The sequence below is a fragment of the Astatotilapia calliptera genome, chromosome 5, assembly GCF_900246225.1.
Source record: "Astatotilapia calliptera chromosome 5, fAstCal1.2, whole genome shotgun sequence".
NCBI lineage: Eukaryota > Metazoa > Chordata > Actinopteri > Cichliformes > Cichlidae > Astatotilapia > Astatotilapia calliptera.
The window spans coordinates 32,441,872-32,461,003 of record NC_039306.1 but is presented as its reverse complement, the minus strand read 5'-3'; the positions used below and the strand labels follow the sequence as shown (position 1 = coordinate 32,461,003).

The 19,132-nt window shown below is 40.9% G+C and overlaps 1 protein-coding gene across 3 annotated transcripts in view; it reads right to left on the bottom strand.

The window, feature by feature from the left end:
- The window catches only part of cntn4 (contactin 4), a 200,076-nt gene that overhangs the window by 99,196 nt on the left and 81,748 nt on the right, over positions 1 to 19,132 (bottom strand). For all 3 annotated transcript variants that reach the window (XM_026168944.1, XM_026168946.1, XM_026168945.1), the window contains one exon: positions 14,796 to 14,891. In XM_026168944.1, the coding sequence (XP_026024729.1) occupies positions 14,796 to 14,891 (96 nt within the window). The remainder of the gene's footprint in view (positions 1 to 14,795; positions 14,892 to 19,132) is intronic.

Genomic DNA, 19,132 nt, shown 5'->3' with positions numbered 1-19,132 from the left:
CGCATTGTCATATACAACATGCAGAAAGTATGGTATAAGGATTTAAAATATCATGTTACATTTGACCTTTGACCTGTGCTTCAAGGTCACGAGCTTGATTTGAAGGTCAAAGTGACAGTAATACTATCTAGAGCCATTTAAACCTGTGATTGTCACTGCCATTGTTTGTATTGATAACATATAAGAATTTGAGAATTCTAAATAACACCTTATTAATTGTATTATTAATAATATTTATTGACTATATGCACATTACAGTAATTGTAAAATTGTTATGTATATAAAAGGCTATAGCCATTTGAATACATAATAATTTGGATACATATACAATGTTCCCAGAAAGGTATAATATCCTTTTAGGCAAACAAAATAAACTTATGATAAAAAAAATAAAATATAGAAAATGCAATACTACTCCTTTAAAAGTAAATACTGCCCAGAGATTGAGTTCAAGTGCTTCTTATTCAACGAGTCTGCGTCTGGTTCTTTATTGCAGCAGCCCTTTAGTTTCCATATACAGTGAAAAAAACACAGCCATCAAAAGACGTATGCATAATGAATTCTGCCACTCACAGCTATGCTTCAAACCAAGTCATTAGAAATGCATTCAATTTTCTATTAAGGCTTTGTCCAGTGAAACTCCAGTGAAATGAAAGGCATGTGCACTTGTGCTAACAGCTGATTTGAGGTAGAAAAAGGACATGCAGCAAATGAAAACTGAACAAATTTGCAGAGGAGTAAATAAATTTATAAATAAATTTATAAATAAATGTATAAAAATAAATAAATGCAACGGCTGTTAAATTCAGTGACGTCAGCCAGTCGCTAAAAAAAAAGGTAGCCATGTTTTTGGTTTCGTGTAATGTGATTAATTTCTCCACAACACAGGCCCCGGCCTGCTTCTCATCCTCCTGCTGTTGCCCCAAGCCTGCACTGACACTGTCCCTGGGGGTGGGGGTGGAGGCGGGAGTGTTGTGTGCTTATCCGCTAAAAGCAATTCATATTAATTTGAACACAGACGACAATATTTACAACAAGCACGAACGACCAAAGATCTCGCTCTCTTTTTTTTTGCCAGAAAACAAAGCACCCATCTGTCAATAAAGAAAGACTTGAGGAGTTTTACTGTTACATCAGTATGGTTTGGCATCATAATGTATGATCAGCACCAGTAGCCTCATCACTTCATATCAATAATAGATGTAAGGGCACGCTGTGACAACAAGATGCATTTTTAATTGCCCAATTACAAAGCTGTGGGATGTGAGCATACTGCAAAAAAAAGAAGGCAAAAATTTACAACAAAACAGCACACAGTTGTCCTTTTCCAGGATGAATAATTCTCTGATTACAAGCGTCACGCACACGGTATTACACACTGAGTAGGAGGGGTTGCTGGGTATGTGTCAAACTGGGTAAAAAAAAACAAAAAACACACACTGAGCTAGTACAACATGATCTAATTTTTTTCTAAAGTACTTCATGAGCTGATGAGAGGAGGGCGCATGCAGCAAAACAACACGGCTGCACAACCCACACGAGGAAAGCCCCCGAAAACAAACGTACAATTTATTCCTGTTAGAATCTACGTGCTCGGTGATTTAGGAGAGCATCTTCAGCACACAGACAAGCAAAAATAAAAGAAACTCGAGAGACGCCTTCCACTGTTAGACTACTGTCATCCCACGTTGTGTAACTGAGTGCAGTACTCCCATATCTGCTCCAGGCTCCGAGAATCCTCTGATCCACTGTTTCCTTTACAGGACCGGACAGGATGCACATGCTCAGCGCTCTCGAAGCCTCAGGTGGGAGGAAAAACAGGACAAAAGACACACACACAGACACAACTACTCTTGGAATAGACACAAGTGATTTCAGTCTTGAGTGCCCCTTAAAGGTCTCCCCCCATTAGAAAATAGAGGTCAGCAGCATTAAGTCCACGACTAAACACAGTAGTCGTGCAGTACAAAGAGCGCGGTTGGGTCACACTGGCAGCCCATTAATGCGGTCTGGTTTGAAAAAGACAGACAGCCTCTCAGCCCTTCTTGTTTCCTCTGATCCACACTGACAGACCGAAGGGGAACCGGACTGCACATTTGGGAGAAACAAACATCGCAGCGGCGGCTCGGTCTAAAAAGAAGCCGGCGCTGTAACCAGGTTGTGTTAATCCATTCTCCTTCCTTGAACTCTGCAGAAAGCAATTACCATAGATTCCTGCCATGCTCTGACACTGGCCTGTCAGCTGGGGAGCAAACGTGTGGAGGCAGTGTGGAGGCAGCACCTCACTCTGCCTTTGTGCTGCAGTCTGGTCTGGCAGGGTGTGTCGTGCCTGATTCTGCACTCAGCCCCCATTTCCCTGTCTTCCTATGGCTGATTGTAAGTGCAGGTAGCATGTTTGATGACAGTGGTCACGTTGGAAGACACGCAGCGGAAAACAATCGCGGCTCCTGCTCAGGTCCTTGTTGTTTGATGTGGTTTTGGAAGCCAGGTCTTCTCGTATTACAGATTCAAGACACTCATAGTTCATATATCACGAGTCCTACAGTCATCACATTTTCCTCAACCTAAATTTAATTATTTTTCATTTAGTTGGAAAAAAATACTATGACTCAAGTTAAGATCCACTAAACCTTTAATAGTTTATTCAATGTGCATCTATTCATTTAACATATAATGAGATTTGCTTGTTGTTGCATCACTTTGTAGCTGATGGCCGGCTGCTATAACATGCTCCGGTTACATAAAGTATCTTGAATGTTCACTCACTGGCCACTTTGTTAGGTACACAGGTTTGACTGCTGGTAAATGCAAATCACATGTTGGCAGAGCAGTCAAGACAACCAGCTGAACTTTGAACCAATGGTCACATTACACAGACAGAAACTGTGGAAACTGAAATCCTACAGCTCTGCACTCATTTCTTTATATTTTGATTCCAAGAAGCCAGAATTTCTGGTTATTCTTTAAAGTGATCTTTAGTTACGAACACAGAAAAACTGTAAACAGATTTTGACCCATCATGCCGTACCATCTGGAAAGTGTCTATTTAGCGACGGCTTCATTTTTAAGCGTGACAATGATCCCAAACAGCCTGCTAATGCACTAAAAGCATACCTGGATAGGAAAACACTCAACAGAACACTTTCAGTCATTGATCGGCATCCCGAGAGCCCAGACCTCAACATTATTGAAGCATTATTGTGTGGGATCATCTTGAGAGAGAACGCAACAAAAAGCACCCAACATCCAAAGAAGAGCTTTGAGTGTCCTTGAAGAAGGATCCTTAAAAAAACACACACATCAAAGCTTGTCTAAGAGAGCTCAGGCTGTGTTGAAGAATAATACCTGTAATACCTGTAGCTTACCTCTTAATTGTAAACAAACACAGTGTGGCCCCAAATTTCCGCTCATCTTGTGTTTACTAAGTAAATGAATTTCCTTCTATACCAAATATGCACTTTCAAACTAATTTGAATGTTTTTGTCTTCTATCATGTTCAGGTTTCCTCACTCCACCCATATCCCATGATCCTCGCAAAATATAAAGAAACAAGAGGTGGCTTGATCATTTACACCTGGACCTTAGCCCTGCTGTCTGCACAGTACTGTATGTGTACTACGGCAACCAAGTGTTGCAGGGAATCACTGGACATTCTGCTGCCACAGACTCTCATTAGCTTCACACCTGATGCTCTCTCTTACAAGCTGAGAACAGAAGAACAGGCGTGCACGCCACATCCTCCATGTTCATGTTTCGTTTCTTTCTTCTCTTCTCTTTGCTTCACTGCCATACATTCTCACTCCCCTTCCTCTTCCACGGGGGGGTTGCCGCACCCGTAAAATGTTTATTTGAGCAGGTTCCTCCATGCTCGCAAATTGCTGCAACGCTGCTGTGCTCAAGATCTATAAATATGTTTTACAATACTCAAACTCAGGACTTACAGCTGTGGACTTTTGCCTGCTTGCTGTTTTGCAACAAGGCAGACTACTCTGCATTAGAGATGGCACGATACCACTTTTTTATGTCCGATACCGATACCGATATCATAAATTTGGATATCTGCCGATACCGATATGGTGTTTTTTTTTATCAACAAAACTGTTTTTTAAATATCTTGCTGCATTTTGTATAAGTTCATACTCAAGTTTAAAACAACAACTGTTTTACTTTAAAGCTATTCTGTTATACCTATATGCAAAAAAAATATATTTATAGTTCAGCAATACTGATCAATCTAATAAACTTAAATCTACACCATCCTCCCTATTCTGGTATTTTAAAGAGTACTTAGCGTAAATATTAAGCAACCTAACTAATAGGGTTCCAACTCCCAGCAACAACAAAAATAAATAAATAAAAAATAGGGAACCACCCCTCACGCTCCACCTCATGATGCTTAATCAACGTAATCAACCTTAATTTGATGCAGTGTGAAAAAAAAATGCACAGAAATCAATTATTTTTCAAGAAATATTAAATAGATTCAACATCTTTCTTCAACAAAATTGCAGACTGTACAGATGGTACCTTCTCAAAGGAAAAAGTACTATAGCTTACTAGGGTATATATATTAGACTTAATAGTCACTATGTACAGTAATTGACTTCTATTCATTTTACATCAAATTAAAACTTTGGGTGTCAGATAATTATTTATTAAAAGCTCGACATTTTAAATGAGAATAAGAAAGAAAAGTATGTCTTTGTGCCCCCTTTTCCCAGTTAATGCCCTATCGGCCCCCCTGGCTAAACTTTGCTAGATCTGCCCCTGCACAGTTACAGCCGTCAGCTACGTAGAAAAAGATCCTGGTGTAGAAATTAATATTAAATAAATTCTAACAACAGCTTATCAAGCTTAAACGTGCTGCTGTTGTTCAGCCGCTGGTTTCCTCTTTCTGGCGCAAAGTGGGCCAAAAACAAACTAGAGACACGGACTCGCGACAGAAAAGCCGATCAGCTGATCATTTAAGCAGTTTCACGATTGAAGTAGCAGCCGGAGAGCGAGAGGCAGTCGCTTGTTAAGCTTAACGTGGGAATGCTTTACAAACATTCAGAGATGGACTTACACACTTGCTTTACTTCTCTCAGGGATAACTTTGTCGGAGATGAAATGCCAGGTTGCTAGCGAAGCTCCACATGCTATCCAGACCACCGACAGGTCCCGCATGCCACAGCCGCTCTATCACGTGATGCATACGTTCTGAGGTGAGTTACGGCGTGTTGCAAGTTTTGTGAGGTGCTTTCGTGATATTTAATGGATCGGATTACATTTTTTATTTTTCTCCGATATCCGATCCAGTAATTTAGGTCAGTATCGGACCGATACCGATACGTAATATCGGATCGGTCCATCTCTACTCTGCATGTGATAACTTGCAAATTGTAAACGGTTGTAGTCATTTGTCCAAATTTCCTAAAACATCTGAAAATGCCAACAAAGAACGAGAAATGCTCTTTCTGATGTGCACAAGTAGCACAGTGTTTGGAAGGATTTTACATAGGGGTCAAATTCCCATCAACGCCGGCTGTGTATACATTGCATGACACAAACTGATAATTAGATGGATTCTATGTATGTGTTGCTCTAATGTGTTGGATATGCATTTCCTTTTCCCTCTGTTTTGCTTTTCTCACCTACTGTTGACTAAATAAAGGACGATTACAAGTGTAGTGATTAAACAGCATGTGCACATGTGCAGAAAACATGTGACCCCTGTCTTTTTTCCATGTAATTTTTATTGGGCATCATAACATGTGACCTACCTGCTTTACTTTCTATTCTCAGACACTCACAGTGGAGTTTGTCATCCTGGCATTAATATTTCTCTCTAATCTGTGAAATGTCACATTGCTCGTAAATTGTGAGACACTTCACGATCCCTGCAGTGCCCTGTTTGTGATGTAACATGAATATAAGAACAGGAATAAATTAAGCAAACACAATGATGTGAGGAAACATTGAAATCTTGCATGAATATAATTAAAATCTACACAGTGTGATACAGTCTAAACTGAATGTCTTTTCTAATTACATCACCTTGAACATGTAAACCGCGCAAAGTGCAGCAGCGGCAAGCTGGAGCAAAGATCATCGATGAGTCTAAGAACAACATCACCAGCAGTTTAACCTTTGATACCCAGCCCCACCTGTAACTGACTTTGAAATGCACGAAAACAAAAGGAGACGTGTGCCTCTGAGAAATCTGTTTTGACTATAACCTCTGTTCCCTGAAGGAGATGAACAAGATTGCAATATCCACGCAACATCTACCCGATGCTGCGTTAGCACAGGCGTCAGCTTGCATCATTCTTTCAACAGGTAAAAAGAGATCACAGCGGGACGTACGGGACACAATAAATCCCCAGTAGTCCTGCACTCGTGAGACACTCTCTGTTGCCACAGATGAAGCCGGCCCTTTACCGTGAGGAAAATAATGTGTAAAAAATATTTGCCCAAGAGCCACAGCAAACCTCCCCCTGAGTGTCCACCACTGACGCAGCTTTGCATTCTTTTAGCATTGTGTCACGATGTAAAGTCTCAAAAAAATCAGAATTGATGCAACAAATATACTTGTTCCATTCGTTCTTCTTTTATGCAAAGATATAATGCCTACATTTCCTGCAATACAACTCAACCCCTGACAGGTCAGTTTAAGATGCAGGTTTGTTATACTGAAAGTTGCCAAAGCAGCAAGCCTCAAAGTGTGGGCTGCGGAGGTCTGGTTTGCTCTCGCTGTTCTTTCATTTTCAGTCTTGTCTTCTTCTTCTGGGTTGGCCAGCATCATTTGAGGCATTATTTCAGGCTTTGCGAGGCTCCCTCTGGAGTCACAAAATGCTTCGCAAATGCAGTACGACTCCCCCACATCGGTCAGCAGGCAAACTTTACAGAGCTGAAGTCTGTATTGTAGTTTTGTTTCCACTTTGATGCTGTTACTAAAGGGCCGTTTCTGTACTATTTGTCACACCAGTGAACCACTGAGAAAATATTTTTTCATTTCTCGAATGTGAATCGTCGGGTAAGTTTCTCTGATTTATATCACTGTGAATCAAAAATCTTTATTAATGTATGGTTTGGTAAAAGTTGATAATCACACTTTGAAATGCATTCAAGAAAATAATGAATTAGTCTTATCTTTGAACTAAAGATGGTAACCAGGTCTTCTATAACTTGAACTCTTTCAACACATGAGAGGATTTTCTAGGGTATGACTTAACTGAGTGTGCACAGATCTGTGCACAATCCCACTAAGTGAGCTGAATTCTATGCAGCACCAGAAGCAGTTAAAGGCCTGTGATGGCAAGCCAGCTATAAAAGTGCTATGAATTCAACTTACAACTGCTGTCCAATGCTCTGCTAGGCAAGCTAGGTGTGTGGACGGAGCTGTCATGTTTTCGACAATTGTTATTTTCCCCTTGCACAGCAGGTGACAGCGCATTTCTTCTGGGATGAAATCCCCACAGGCACTGAGGGATTTGTGTTTATGTGGCAGCACAGTGGAGCCCAAGGACATGCCATGTGACTGCAGCCTGGCAGAGGGGACGCAGTCGCTTACACGCCATTAAAAAAAACCCCACAAAGAAAAGGAAAAAGGAAATGGTCTTTATACATGGAATGACATGAACGTATATTTGTGTGAGGCCGTGAATTACCCTCTTTTTAATGCTTTTATACCGCACACACAGGCGTGCGTGCACTCCAAACACAACCATAACAACAACTAGTGTAAACTTTAAGAAGCTTAAAGGAGATTGAGGAAACATGTCACTCACACATGTCTTTTGGGAAATGTGTGCGTTCTCTGTTCAGACTCCTCTGTGACCTTTTCATACGTGATTTGAAACTCCAATCAACTCCCGAGTGTCACTCTCAGAAAAATATCCCATTTCATGCCACTGTCATGTTGTTGGTTGCTTGTCTACAAAGTTTCTTCTTTGGCATGAGGTAACTGCTAGATTATATCAAAACCAGAAGGGTTTGCAGAAGAGGCTCTGTTGGCTCAGCCATGGACGGTGTGACAGTGACATGCGATATTATTTCAGAGAGCTGAAGTTTCCAGACAGATGAAGAGGGAGAAATATGATTGTGAAAGGAGATTACTCATGGAGATTGAAATGTGTCAGCTGCTAATCAGATTAAGAGCAGAATAATCCCTGATGGGAAAAAAAGAGAAACTACTAAGTATGAGTCAACAAATACCACGAAATAAACATGTCGCTCCTCATGCTGCATGAAGAGATTAAAACTTCATATAGCCTTTATCAAAGTGCACCTTCAGAAGGAATTTAAATATCTTATTTTTGACAAGCAGAAGGATAGTTGAGCTGCTATTTGAATACTGTTGCCAGGCAACTGATCAATATACCAACAGAAAACCTAAAACAGGTTGACAACTTCAGGCAGCTATCATTGGACATGCTATGTTAATTTCACGTGACGTACTTTAATCTTATTTAAGTTTATAAATCTTTATGTTTTTCTTGGCTGAGCAGTTTAATATCTGTGATGTTTTAATGTCAGTAATAATAATATTTTCTGTATAATAGGTTAAAAGAAAGTAGAATAGTATGGTCAGAAAAAAACTAAATGCTCACTCAATCATAATTTGATCATAAATGAAAAATAAACTTCAGTATTTTCATATATTTCCAGCTCTCCTCACCTGAATGACCAGACAATAACTCCTTACAGGTGTGTCCAAATGCATGGCTGCATCCTCCTGAGGACCCGGCCTTTGCGGTCTAAGTGGGCCGGGTCCTCCGAAGGCCAGATGTACGGGGAGTTCGCTGTCATCGCCCCGGCTAGCTATCGAGCTGGTGGGTAACAGACGTCTCCGAAAACGTCGAAGCACTTTTCCAGACATGCGATGTCTTGATAAACCGAGCAGATATTTGACGTTTACACAGCTACATTCTCGCCTGAAAATATCTTAAAAGTTTATTTTTTGACCCAGAAAGAACAATAAAAGTAATATTAAAACTTAGTAGCGGCCGCCATTGTTGGAAATTGGAATTGGCTGTGCCGCGCTATGAATTCTGGGATATGGTAGGCCACGAAGGACACACCCGACCCATCCTTCAAATTCGGGGAAAAGGAGGACGCATTTGTCGGCTGCATTTGTCGGAGTCTACGAATTTGGACAGCCTTCGTTGCGTCGTTGTGACGTAATCAGTCTACAAATGCGGCCTCAGGAGGATGCAGCCCATGAATCTGGACACCGCCTACATCACGACTAGCATAAACTAGGATAACACAATAAGGGAAGACAAAATCACCACATGATAATATGCACAACTGTATCATCACCTGAGCAAGGTTGCAGAATAGTTACACCCTTATCTAATAGATTTTAGTAAGTCCTAATATTACCTTGTCATCTGTATTATAGTTAGTGACGCAATCCCTGTTTATCTGTCATTACGGTGTCATTAATCATAGTTTGTATTGTCACCAGTAATCAACCTAGGCAGCTGCTGTGCATGCTGCTTATGATATTTGCTTCCATAATATGCAGGTTACACGTCATGCTTATCACAAACACACATGTTGCTGTTATCACCACACAGTTATGTGTCTGTTTACTGTAGATATAGCACAAAGAGATGTGCTGACCAACCCCCCCCCCCTAAAGATACACATGCACACATCCGATCTAATCCTGGTTTACATACAGCAGATATGTGCTTCCCTTCCAGCACATTCCCTTAATTTTCTGTTCCTTTGAAATCATTCTCTCTATCACCATCCCCATCTACTTCTTGTGTCCGAACGCATCTTTCTGCATGGGTGACTCCATGCTGCTTACAGCGGGCAGGACAGCTGTCTGCCACACATAATGTGCCCTCTGAGAACCCCCTCTGGCAGGTGGAAACCCACCAGAGCCTTGGGCTTACACAGAGGGTCCTAACTCCATGGGAAGATCTGCAAACATATGGCACTGAATAGGGATGTGCAGAGGTTTTCCTTGCAAGTACCACCCACATGCAGAATTTGATTAAAATGCAATGAGGTCCTTGTCAGGGAAGGAAGGTGGCTTAGGTGGCTCGACAGTCATTATTGTCCTGTTATTGACTGTCACTCTACCGATGCCACATTGTGATTCATCCTCTCTGTGCCAAAGGAGCATTATAAAACTTGACTGCACACGACTGAAAATGATTCCCCCCCCCCAGTCTACCAGTGCACCACAACAAGCAGAGAATGTGTGTCATTATCAACTTTTCATATAACTCTTCGGGGTTTGGGACAGGGTTAGCTCGTTGCTGAAAGCAACTGGATGAAACTGTCTAATATTCTTTCTATTCAGAAGGATTGCTTTCAAACAAACCTTGAAATGCTGTCAAGCTTACAAGATGTCAGCCTGGTGTCGCATTCAGAAACAAACACAACACAGATTTCAAACATGTATTTTGACCAATTGAAAACTGCCAGGTTAGCGGCCTCTCTTACACCCTCAGAAAAGAGAAAAATACTGTTTCCTGAATATAAACCTGTGTTCTGTTGTTATCATTCTGAGTCTCCTTTCAGGCTGCCTGCAGATTGAAAAAAATGTCTTCACATCCTGGATGCATGGCCTTTTCCTCATTAGTCATCTTGTTTCTGTGAATTTATGAGAAAACACACACCATTGCGTATCTTTTGACACGCCAAACAGATTTGCAATAAAACAAGGACACAACTGAGATTGATGACTGAGCTGCTTCCTGAATTCATGTCTCTAGTAGAGCATGTAAAAGCTTTTCAACCGAGGCTCTGCAGCTTTTTACTGTTGTCCAGCATAGTGTTTCTAATCACACGAGCAGTGATATTCATCAAAACATTCCCTCGCATGAACTGGAGGATTGTATTTAGGTAGCATGGTTTGTTTAATGAGTTCTGAATACTTGCTATGTCTTAACAGCTTGGCAACTGTGTACCCTCAGAGAACCCATTTTTGTTAGTGACACCTTTGTAAATGAAGCAAACTTAAGCTAACGTTAGCTCTCTGTTGAAGCTCAGAGCCGACTACAGACACTCAGATTTCAATTCTTATTCATAAAGATGACAAGCCACAGGCTTTTAGTTGTTGTTTGTCTCATTTTTTCAAGTTAAATGATATGGAAACAAGCTGCCTTCACCTATGGGAGTACCACCCATGCCATGAAGCTCCCAGCACACAGATTTTGTGCTGATGTTAATGCCAGAAGAGGTCTGGAACTCTTTAACTTTATGTGATCTGTTACTTGGTGGCTGAGTTGTTGGGATTTCGATTTTGCAATAACACTTAAAATACTCTAGAAGGGAAGAAAATTCACACACTCACTTGTTACAACAGTGGCATCCTCTTACAGTACCACACTCAGATTCAGTCTGTTCTTTAGAACAGCGGCCTCCAACCCCGGTACCGGTCCGTGAGTTGTTTGGTACCGGGCCGCGAGAGTTGAGGCTCAGGTCTGAAATTTATGGTTTTCAGGGTTTTTAATCGTTACTTTTTTAAATCATTTTTATCGTTAACTCGGTTTCCCTGGGTCTTTTCCCGTGTGTTATGAATAAATCTTCGTTTTTTTGGTACCAGTACTGGTTTTGTTGTATTTATCAGCGACACCTTAAAGGCAAAAAAGGTTGGGGACCGCTGCTTTTGAACAACCCCTTCTTTCACAAATGTTTGATTTTACACACCTGTGACACTGCATGTGAAAACACCTGAATTAAAAAATAAAGACATTTGTCCAAATAGTTCATGTCTCCATTCGCTATTGTGAATAAAGTTGCATACTGTATGTTTAAACCAGCTAAAAGTGGAAAAAATGGCAAAACTATTTCATGTAGAATTTGTGAAATACACAAATGTGTGCATATCTGTGTGTGTGAAAAGTATAGGGCCCCTGTGATTTGTCTTCTCCGTCCCCTGGCTTGGTTACTAGTGAAAAAACAAAAAACGCCTCAAAACCAGTCTTAAATTCATAGTTTCACTGTTCCAGAAGCTTTGTGGAAAAGTAAAGCGACTTGCAGTTTTAAGGAATAAACAAAGTGCCTGGTATTTATTGGGTCCTATTTTCAGAAGTGTATTAATACACATCATGCGCTCTGCTGTGGAAATAAATCATCAGGCTGGTGTATGTGGTTTGTGACTCAGTAAACTAACAGATAGCGAGAAACGAATAAGCAATAGAAACAAAGTTCACAGATCTTAGGATGAATAAATTGTTAGCTTTAGATTCTGATGACAAGAGCAGAGACAAAAGAACACCACCAGGAGCTAAAGCGTATTTGTACGCTCCTTTTTATAATGGTGTAAAAATAACTGGAACTACTAAAGTGAAGCAAAGAAAGGGAAACAGGGCAAGAAACAAACAAACAAATAAATAATAAAATTGTCAAATTACAAACAAGCAAGCAAAGCATTACAATCACACAAGCATTAAGCAAAGCACAGATTTAGTCATTTCTCAGGGTGAGCGCTCACTAATTTTAATTCAGTATGTTTTATGCCACTCACTTCCTTTCAGGCAAATTAAATTTGAATTCATTCAGAGGATACATTTTGCTGCCTAACTGCAAGGCTTTATGTCAAAGGATGCCCTATCGTGCATGTTCACTCTGACCCTAGCATGACGCCGAAGCGCCAGAGTAGCAGCGGTGCGCCCTGTCACCCGCCATGCAGCGTGCCGTTTCAGATGCAACAAAGCAGCGTATCGGGTCAACAAAGAAAAGCACTACTGGCAAAACACTTAGCTCTTTGCCTGCTGATTGATTGCTTTTCATTGTTGCCAGTTTGAATATGCTGTTCCTCTGATGGGCAGCTTGGCAGAACATGTAATCGTGTGTGTGTGTTTGGAGCCAATAGCCTGGCCAGGATTTGTGGGGAAGCCTGTTGAATCCCGATTTAGTGTCTGCTGTCTGATATTTTTGTCTGAGTGAGGGATTTGAAAAATGCCTTGAAAATAATTTTGTGAGCTAACACTCAGTATGGACTGGCAGGTGAAGATAATCGCAGTGAATTTCTCATTAAAGGTCATGCAAACCAACACGCTCGTGCAGGTTTCAAACGTGCGAGGGCTCTGGGGCAAGATGAGAGGGTATAAACCGAAGACGTTTTGTCCTCGTAAATGTTTAATGTTAGAAGAACCACAGCAACAACAAATGATTAAGGCTGTTTATCCAACTGAATGACAGAGCGGCGGTAGCTTCTATTACAACAGAGAGATGTAATTTACTAAAATGGACTTCTAACTGACACCTTGTATTGGCTCTGTTTATTAGTGAGGAGACAAGTGTCTTGAGGGGGCTTTTCATGTGCCTGTTGGTCTTAAAAAACACAACCTAATTGGATTACTTCAGCACAAATCGGCAGATATGAAGAGAATCAGCGAAGCAACTATTCACAGTATAGAGAACAATCAAACGCGGGCATGTCAGCTCGGCTATTTGAAAGTAAATCTAAAATTCCAAATTACTCCACAGCTTGCCAAGCTTTCACCGGTTAAAACCCCAAAAGGATACAAGCTGCAAACAATTACAATCAATTCAATGCGAGCAGCATTTTTACTAAGCAGACCAGTGTATGAATCAGTGATATTTGTTAGGTAGCTGTCAGCTGGGAGAATGTAATCCAAGCAGCTGTTGCATTTAGCACTTCCAATAAGTGAATTGAAGAAGCTGCACAAGGACACATCTGCTGCAATTAGACGAATGGAATGAAGAGCTTGGCTTAAAACTTGATTTTTAACTGAGGAGTTTACCTCAATTATCTTTTGGTGTTTTAATAAAATTGTCCAAATACAAATTATATAAATAACCGAGGCTTATTATTATTATTATTATTATTATTATTATTATTATTATTGTTGTTGTTGTTGTTGTTGTTGTTGTTGTAGCCGCAGTCAGAAATTTCTCAAACTCAGATTTAGTTTCAATTTTGAATGGCCTCATAAAAATACAGTGAATTTGACCTTTAACTTTTGGACATATATTTTAAAAAAAAGTTAGTTTTTGTGAAATATTTCCACATTTTGTAGTTGAATTGCTTGCATCAGCCAAATTGTAAGAAATTCCTTCAAGGATAAGGTATCACATTCCCGAGTTATCTAGGCTGATGGCCAATAATGTGATTGTAATCAGTTCCTCTGGTCACAGCCTGCTCTGTGATGAAAAAGGACAGCTTTTCAAATGTCTGAATAGTGCATGTAATTCAAGACACTCTTCTCTCAGTTTGAACTAACCATATGAATGATCTTGTCACTGCTTGAGCAAGATCAGTACATCTAAACGAACCCACCTGAATTCAGAAGGCAGCCTAAGCTTACCTACTGCACGGTCTGGCACGGTCTTCTCATCTGGCTTTCAGCAAGAAAGCAAAATCATTTGTATGCTACCTTCTCACACCGTATAAAATTCAGAGTATCGTTGCCTTGAGCTTGAGAGCAAACGTTGCTGAATAAATAGAGCTGCACAATAGTTTATTTTAACTGCCATGGAAATGAAGTCAAAAAATAACCCTCTCATCAAAGCGCATTCAGCTTTAGGCTCCTAACAGAGAGGCTGTCCCACTTCCCATGACCCAGCCGAGAGTGATCACACCTACACGAGGCACGAATCGCTTGGAAATTTTTCCATCCCCACAGCGTCAGGTTTAAGGTGTTGATTACCTAGCGAAAGCCGCTGTTAAACAGGTACATCTCAAAGAGCTCCGTCTGAAAGCGCTTCAGTCATCGTTACTTTGCACAGTGAGATAACTTCCAATTTTCAGTGTGAAACAGACACATGCTCGCTAGTCAACTGAAAGAAAAAGAAAAAGCAAGAGAACTTATTATTTTTACCTCCAGAATGAGGAGGAGGGCCGCAGAGCAGAACCACTCCTTGACCTTCACGCACTGAAACAGAGCTTCTTCTCTGAGTCTTGAAGTTTTCCAAGTCTGCAAAATAGAAAAAACAAAACAAGAAAACAGCAGTAAGTAAAATATTCCACAAGCTGGAGGCTGTTACATTTTATTAGCATACACATGAAGGTGCTGTCATGAACAAATTACTGTTTTTCTTACTTCTTTTCAAGGTCACATTGTGCGCAACCTAAAGCAGCAGGTGGGGAAAACGCTCACAACAGGTTGCCTGTTTATTACAGAGCTCGCAGACATAAACACAGCACACACTCACATAGCGCCAGAAAGTTCATGGCCTATATTTCTTCAGACTGTGGGAAGGAACTGATGCTTCATCCTGTCAAATACAGTACTTGTAAACTCTGAGGGCCAGAGTTCAAACTCACAGCGTGTCAGACGCTGTTGCAAAAAACCTGAAGCCCCGTGCCAAGCAAATGATATACAAAAACATGACGTACGGAACATTTTGAGTAAGTCAGAAAAAACCTTTAAAGACTGCCTGAACCTTCAGCAGCAACAAACTGAACATTTTTGGCAGTAAACAGCCTTTGGCTTTGCCTCAAGCCAAATCATCCCCCCCCCCACGTGCGCCTGTGCTGCCGATATCCAAATTCACAGAGATGGTGCCACAAGTACGGGGGTTTTGGTGGAGGAAGACAGCAATGAGTGATTTAAAAGACGCACGGGTAGCGTAAATCAGTACAGGACAGATAAGTTGTACCTGACTATTATACATCATACAAAGTCGTCATAGGAAGTGTAAATGCTTTGATATGACTAAAAGGACAAATGAATTAAATTTCTCACTTATTATTGTTAAAAACCTGACAAACTCCCTCTGTGATTAATTAGAAATAAGAATTAAAAAGTAGAATCTGGATGAAAAACTGTGATGAATTTTAGAAGAAAAACCCTTCGGGGACTGAGCATTAGCATTACTTTCCAACGCCTCCCCTTCAACTGGGTAAAAGCATTGTCTTGTGAGTACAGCGGACAAAGTTTGCAGCACTATGAACACGTTTTGGATGCAAACTCAAAAATCTTAGGACTGTTTTTTCAAGGCACCCAAAGTGCTTTACAATGCCACTATTCATTCACTCTCACATTCACACACTGGTGGAGGCAGCTACGGTTGTAGCCACAGCTGCCCTGGGGTAGACTGACAGAAGCGAGGCTGCCATGTCGCACCATCGGCCCCTCTGGCCATCACCAGTAGGCGGTAGGGTAAAGTGTCTTGCCCAAGAACACAACGACCAGGACAGAGAGCCTGGGGATCGAACCGGCGACCTTCCGGTTACAGATACGCTTCCCAACCCCCTGAGCCATGGTCGCCCCATGAACATAAATATATGTTTGCTTTAAAGAAGAGAAGAGATTGTGCCTTTGTTCAAAGGAAGGGAGCTGCATTCAGTTATTTGGCTGCTTTTGTGAGTGTGTGTGTGGATGGGGGTGATGGTGGGTAAGGGGGGTGAGGGCCACCTTATGTCACTTCTTTCGACACACCCCTGTTAATCACACAAAGATAGGTCGATGGAAGGAAGCACTCACTCGTGTGTGTGTGTGTGTGTGTGTGTGTGTGTGTGTGTGTCTGTTGCTTAATTTCTTTTTGCTGGATTTATTTCTTTTGCATACTTGAGGGGACACACTTAAGATAAGGTGGAAATGAAAAGAATGAGGCCTATTATTGCTCCCTGTAACCTGCACTGGTAATTGTATGTTGCGAATAATGAATGTAAGTTAAGCTTGAGCTGAATACATGATGAAAAAAAAAAACTATAACTAAGCACTGAAATCAATAAAGACACACACCCACACTAATATGAGCCAGACAGCAATCTGAAGCCTCGCTGCTAAGCAGAGATGGTTGCCGTGGCAGGTCACACATGAGGGATTTTAATAGCTCTGGTGGTAATCAGGTTACCTTTCATTCATCAAACCTACCACCACCGAACCACACAAAGCTATTCCTAGTAGGGCTTTGACACCACAAGTACTGTTAAACTGAAATATTTTCCTTTGACAGCTGATGGAAACAATAGCAGGTCAGAACCACATCTGACATTTGCTGATGATTTATGCAGAGCAAATCATCTGCTAATCAGAAGGTTGGTGGTTCAGTCCCTCCAGTCTGGGCAGGATACGAACCCCAAGGTGCTCCATCGGACTATGACTGTTAGATAGAGAAGTGCTTGCATGAATGAGCACTCAGACAGAGTAGAAAAGCGCTATAGAAGAACCAGTTCATTTCAAATTGGCTCCATTAATGATGTACAGAGCTCAGTAAATGTAATTCACACGTTGCATAGAGACTAAGTGTCTGCACTGGTAACTCAGTTTGAAGAGTGCTACATATATTCCTAAGGGAACTATTTAAATACAGATACTTGTAATAAGTACAAAGAAAACATGGAGCTACTCGTATATTTAGAGGTTAATTGGCAGCATAATTAAATTAAACAGCTTCTTCTGGCTTCCTTTATTCCACTTCTTGTTTTTTTTTTAATATTCAGTTTGAGGTCAGAGATCATTCATAAATGTGATTTTAGCTACCGAACCGAATAAAAGACAGACAGCGAATTAATACATTAAGAGGCTTGATATACTGTCTCAGATTTATCCATACATATTCTCCAAATTGGATTAATTAACCTTAATTAACCTTGCAATATGCAGAATATTGTCAAGTCAGTTCGAGCGGTGGCGCGGACACGAGCGCTGTCTTTGCAGACCTGCTCGTCTCAAAACTGCAAACAATCCACTCAAATGAGATTACTGATTAGTTCAGCTCCAAGTGATCTAAATGTAAAATTATCGGGCTCAGTGATTTATGAAGAGGACTATAAGGTCAGTTAATATATGTCATATTGGCCACAGAACAAGTCAATTAAGAGGCTGGCTTTAATTATTTCTTTAAACATAAATCTCTTCTTAACCCAAGAGTACGCTTTAACTAATAGCGATCTGAGAGTCTTAAGCCCTATTAAAAGAGCAATTCCTAATATTTTTCTAAAGATTAATGCCAGATTGGACCTTTAAGTGTCAAATTGGATGTGTCTCCCTCAAGGATGTAAAACCAAAGTCAGCATTCTTGACTAAAACTAGAGAGACAGAAAAAGAAAACACCTGAATCAATACATGGGGTAAAGTCATTCAGAATAATTTGGCAGAGTGCTACAATTTTAAAGAACAGCACCAGTTTCTGCCTGAATAATACACATGCAACATCTAATATAGTGTCTTCTCATTGTTCTTGGCTACAACTGCTAAAGCAAAGTTGCACTGTGGTGTTGGTGGAGAGCAAAAAACAAAAACCAGAGCAGGACTTTGTTTTTGTTTTCCTGTCTGTGCTTCTGGGGCACTTGTACCTGAGGTCGAGGAGCTGAGAAAAAGCATCTTGGGCTTCCTGGTGTACACATGCAGAGGACACTATGGATTACTTCACATTTAAAAACATGCTGTCCAGTAGACTCGGACGGCTGCTGAGAAAGCATAACAAAGTGAGGCTGACGTTCATGCTGCCTCTGCCGTGGCCGCAGGACTCACTCGTAGCGCTTGCTGCCCACCGGCTGCAGCAGGAACTGAGTCATGGTGCTGCAGTTTGTTTTATCAGGGACTGTTTGTGATTGTGTAGAGGGGAGCACAAGTGTGTGACTGTGAAGGACACTGAACTTTAGGAGACAAACTCACTGATGGAGTAAGAGACGCCGGCTACTTGTGAAGGGTAGCGGTGCATGATTTGTCTCTGTCATACCTCTCCTTCTATAATCCACCCAGATTTTTCTCCACCTCTAATAATCACAGTAACAATATGAAGTATTTTTTTTTCAAACGTTGTTAGTTCCTGTTACAACACCCAAAACAACAGCTCAATACATAAATATAATATCATAAAAGCTTAAACTAAAGAAAGAGCTCGGTTAAACCAAAAAACAAACAATCTGACAGGACAGGTGGTATGAAGACTTTCTGCTTTTGTCCTTGCAGCAGCAAAGTTAGCAAGAGCAGTAAGTGGTTCACAGGGTTGTTGGGATCTATTAATTAGCCATATCCTCTGTGTCAGATGATCCTCCGGGCTTTGTTTTTTCTTATTCATGCCACACAAATGTTCCTTCACAGTAACGTGTGGGATTACACCACTTTTTAATGATGACTAGTGCATCCCATGCACATTTCTTCTTGCTCAGATTAACGTCTCTACTCTCCTGAAAATTCCAGCCATCTAGCACAGTCAGACTGAGGAACACCGGGAGTTTGGCAACGTCTCTCTGCAACGCTCC